Source organism: Clupea harengus, chromosome 19, assembly GCF_900700415.2.
Source record: "Clupea harengus chromosome 19, Ch_v2.0.2, whole genome shotgun sequence".
NCBI classification, from domain to species: domain Eukaryota; kingdom Metazoa; phylum Chordata; class Actinopteri; order Clupeiformes; family Clupeidae; genus Clupea; species Clupea harengus.
The window spans coordinates 2289677-2294676 of NC_045170.1; the positions used below are offsets into that span (position 1 = coordinate 2289677).

The 5000-nt window shown below is 48.2% G+C and overlaps 1 protein-coding gene across 1 annotated transcript in view; it reads left to right on the top strand.

Annotated features, from left to right (window-relative positions):
• Positions 1-5000, top strand: part of nudcd1 (NudC domain containing 1) — a 37043-nt gene that overhangs the window by 5583 nt on the left and 26460 nt on the right. The window contains exons 3-4 of the mRNA XM_031586608.2: positions 18-203; positions 2743-2926. Of these exons, the coding sequence (XP_031442468.1) occupies positions 18-203; positions 2743-2926 (370 nt within the window). The remainder of the gene's footprint in view (positions 1-17; positions 204-2742; positions 2927-5000) is intronic.

Genomic DNA, 5000 nt, shown 5'->3' on the forward strand with positions numbered 1-5000 from the left:
TTCTTCTGTGTTCACAGGACACGGCGCTGGGCAAGCCGCGGGAGGTGTTCCGCCTGCCCTCCGACCCAGAGCAGTGCCCCGAGCGGGTGTGTGCCTCGCTCAGCCTCACCTCAGCCACCTGGGCGGCGCTCTCGGACGGCGCGGGCACCCTCTACCTCCTGAGGACGGGCAACCGGGGCGAGGGCGCCCTCAACAAGTGGGAGGTATGACCCTGCTCACTCTCGTCCGCCACACGCCACACGCCACACACCATACGCCACACGCCCACTAACCCTGCTCACTCTCGTCCGCCACACGCCACACGCCACACACCACACACACACGCCACACGCCACACGCCACACACCACACGCCACACTGTGTGTTCAAATTAAGAGTCAGTAGATAGATAGATAGATAGATAGATGGATACTTTATTAATCCCGAGGGAAATTTAGGTCATCCAGTAGCTTATACACATACCTCACCGACATACATACATAAATCACATATACATACACATAGGGAGAACATATTCACACAGAGTGTTTCCAGATACAGGAAAGGGTCTGAGTCAGTACTGTGTGTTCAGATTAAGAGTTCTGAGTCAGTACTGTGTGTTCTGATTAAGAGTTCTGAGTCAGTACTGTGTGTTCTGATTAAGAGTTCTGGTTATTCCGGTAATGGCATGGGTAACCAGCGTCCCTACATGTAGGCCTAGTGTTTCCAAACGAGACAGAAAGGCACAGTGTGTTGTCTTCATGGTGTGCATCGTTTAGATTGACTTATTCTTAGTTTGGATAGTTTGCTGTTACTTCTGAAAAGAGTATAAACACATTCATCAAGTTGTCCCGTGCCAGTAGCCAATTCCGCATATGAATGTGTGTGTGTGTCGAGGACGATCTCTTTCAGCATATGAATTATTGCGTAGTTTGGGATGAGCCTCGCTTTTCCTTTTCTCATAAAAAAGGGGGAAGGTATAAATCTTTTGGGGGGGAAACAAAAATACTACGTAAAGCTGCTAATTCAGTTGAAAGGCAATTTCTTCTTTCTTTGGCAAAAGCGGGCATAAATTAGAGCGCCTGTAACGCTCCCAGCGATCCACCCCCACATTAGAAGTGTGTGTGTGTGTGTGTGTGTGTGTGTGTGTGTGTGTGTGTGTGTGTGTGTGTGTGTGTGTGTGTGTGTGTGTGTGTGTGTGTGTGTCCTCTTGATGTTTAAGATCCCAGATAGCACATTAATCTTAACGAGCACATGTGCAGACTCCTCAATAACGTATGGCCACGTCAGACTCCGCATTAGGATTCAGTGCCCGGCCTCCCACCGCTGCGGAACAGCTATGCGCCGCCTGGGCTTGTCTTCACGCACGCACGCACGCACACACACACACAAGGACCACACACACACGCACCGCTCACACACACACACACACACACACACGCACGGCTCACTCACTCAAACAGTCTAAGCCCCATCAGTTAGTTTACACAATAGCCCCTAATGGACCAGTGGCTGATGATGCTAATAGGATCATTTCTCACCGTGCTTCTGTTGATTTGACATGTATGAAATTTTACTCCAATTTGATAGGAATGCTCTATGATCACACACACACACACACACACACACACACACACACACACACACACACACACACACACACACACACACACACACACACACACACACACAGACACACCCATTTGATAGGAATGCTCTATGATGCCTCACAGGGATCCTTCATTGTTTCTGGAAGAGCAGTCGCACGAGACGTAGGCTCTTAAGATGTCATAAGGCTGGTTTCGAATGAAAGGAGATTTTCCGTCTTAAACAAAAGACGCCTCACCGTTGGGGATTCAGAGCTGATGTATTACGAGGGTCTACACATGTTAAAGTAGGCCCTGACCAAAGCTCTCATAGGTGTTTGTTTTGATATTTTCTGCTAATGAATCAATAATAATAATAATGTCAATAAGTGTAGGCATTCCACTGATTGATAAATACTTAGATTAAATAGTTTTAATTTGATTTAATACTTAAATAGCGTGCGTGCGTGCGTGCGTGTGCGTGTGTGTGTGAATTAGGAGGCTGGGAATTTTTTCAGCAGAAGGTTGGGCTCACAGTTAATTTCGCTTTGGCTGATGGATTTAAATGGATCATTTTCAAGGTTTTGATTAATTGCCATTTTCTGTTATCGCTTGTGTGTGTGTGCGTGAGTGCGTTAGTGTATGTGTGATAGTGTGTGTGTGTTTGTGTGCGTGTGTATGTTATTGTGTGTGTGTGTGTGATATTGAGTATGTTGAGTGAGTGTTTTTGTTCGTGTGCATGTGTGTGAGCGTACTTATCTGTAAGCTCGTGTGTGTTGTTATTGTGTGTGTGTGGTGTGTGTGTGTGTGTGTGTGTGTGTGTGTGTGTGTGTGTGTGTGTGGTAATGATGTGTGTGTGTCTGTATGTTAGTGTGTCTGTGTGTCTGTGTGTGTGTGTGGTAATGATGTGTGTATGTGGTAATGATGTGTGTGTGTGGTAATGATGTGTGTGACTGTGTGTGTCTGTATGTTAGTGTGTGTGTGTGGTCTGTGTGTGTGAACTGTGTGTGTCTGTCTGTTGTGTGTGCTGTGTGTATGTAGTTGTGGTGTGTGTGTGTGTGTCTGTATGTCTGTGTGTGTGTGTGTGTGTGTGTGTGTGTGTGTGTGAGTGTGTGTGTGTGTGTGTCCAGTGTTTTGACCTCTGCCTGACCTCTCTCTCTCTCTCCCCTGCCCCCAGCTGTTGTTCAGTGAGCGTCTGGGGGAGCCCTTCAGCGTGCTGCACAGCCTGTCCCACGTCCAGGGGACCCTCCACTGCCTGGAGCTGCTGCTGCTGCGCCTCATCAAGGAGCCGGGGGACGCCCGTGGGAGCGGCTTCACAGCCTGCCTGGAGTGGGTCACCATCGCCAGCCACACCACACAGGGTGAGGAGGGCACAGACACGGGGCTCTGTGTGTGTGTGGTGGTGTGTGTGTGTGTGTTGTGTGTGTGTGTGTGTGTGTGTGTGTGTGTGTGTGTGCTGTGTGTGTGTGTGTGCGTGAGTGTGTGTGTGTGTGTGTGTGTGTGTGTGCGCCTGTAAGTATCCTTTCCTTGTGTGTAGGTCTATCGCTTCTTTTTCTTTCTTTCTTTCTTTCTTTCTTTCAGTTTCTGATTGTGTGTGTGTGTGTGTGTGTCTGTGTTAGTGTTGTCACGATACGGAAATTATGACTTTGATACCATACCTGCCATAAATATCATGATACCCGATACTTACGATACGATACCACAAATAGGATACAATACCACAAATGCGATACTGGCATATTTATCTATAATAGTAATAAATAAAACATCTGTATGGTTCCTTTTTTACCAGCTCAAGATCCACCCTCAGGCTCCACCAGCATGTAGCCTATTGCATCAAGTGTGTTTCATTTGGTGCACTTCTGTGATCAAATAGGCCACATTAGTGAAATTGTAAGTTATTTTGCGTGTATAGAGTTTTCTCTCTACAGTTTAATTTTGTCAATGAATTGGGCTACGTTCTTGCAGCCAAATTGAAAGCTAGATCAACGTCTTAAACGAGGCTACATGCAATAGAGCCATCCGATATCCCTTTGGCTAAACTATCCTTAAAAAAGGGCCTTCTGCAACGATAAACACGACCCGTACTGATGGAAGATTAAATGCATCATTTTCAGATTATGGCCGATAACATTACTAGTGTGAAAAATGCAGTTTCATTACGTTAACCACACTGCATTATAATCATTGTCCTACGCATCGTCAAAATTCTGTAATGGGGAAAATCACTTGTCGCTAAACTAGGCTAAGGCTACCCGTGTTAGGCTGTATATGGGTGAGCTTGGGGGTGTTCATGTTTGCCAATCACATTTGGTAACCTGTCGTTCTATGAACTCTTTGAAAAGTTTGGGGTGTCTGTCTGAGAGGTGCTTTGCCATATTAGACGTGTTGCCTCCCTTTGTCTTAGGAGCCAGGTCCTCGATACACTGTGCAACGTGCGTGTGTTTGTGTGTGTGTCTCTGTGTGTGTGTGTGTGTGTGTGTGTGTGTGTGTGTGTGTGTGTGTGTGTGTGTGTGGCGTGTTTGCGTGTGTGTGTGTGTGTGTGGTGTTTGTTGTGTGGTGTGTGTAGTGTGTGTGTGTGTGTGTGGTGTGCTGGTGTGTTGTGTGTGTGTGCGTGTGCGTGTGTTTGTGTGTGTGTCTCTGTGTGTCGGTGGGCTTTCATTCACTGTCTGCGATGTAACCGAAATAATTCCAGATTTCACTTCTGGCATCTTTTTTATCAACAAGCCCGAGGACGGTGGGCAAGAGCTCCTGACCTTGAGAACCATGCCCCCGACCAACTATGTCTCCCCGAGACCACTCGAGACCCATGTCTCCCCTGAATCAACTCGAGGACCATGTCTCCCCCTGAGATCACTCGAGACCATGTCCTCCCCTGAGATTCACTCGAGACCGATGTCTCCCCTGAGATCAACTCGGAGACTATGTCTCACCCTGAAGATCCACTACGAGACCACAAGTCTCCCCTGAGCATCACTCGAGACCATGTACTCCCCTTGAGATCACTCGAGACCATGTCTTCCCCTGAGATCACTCTCGGAGACATGTCTCCCCTGAGATCACTCGAGACCATGTCTCCCCTGCGATCACTCGAGACCATGTCTCCCCTGAGATCACTCGAGACCATGTCTCCCCTGAGATCACTCGAGACCATGTCTCCCCTGAGATCACTCGAGACCATGTCTCCCCTGAGATCACTCGAGACCATGTCTCCCCTGAGATCACTCGAGACCATGTCTCCCCTGAGATCACTCGAGACCATGTCTCCCCTGAGATCACTCGAGACCATGTCTCCCCTGAGATCACTCGAGACCATGTCTCCCCTGAGATCACTCGAGACCATGTCTCCCCTGCTGTCTGTGAATGAGGGCTGCCTGCTGCGTGTGTGAGCGCTAGCAGCCCCGCCCACGCAGTCAATGCATGCAGGCAGCCTGA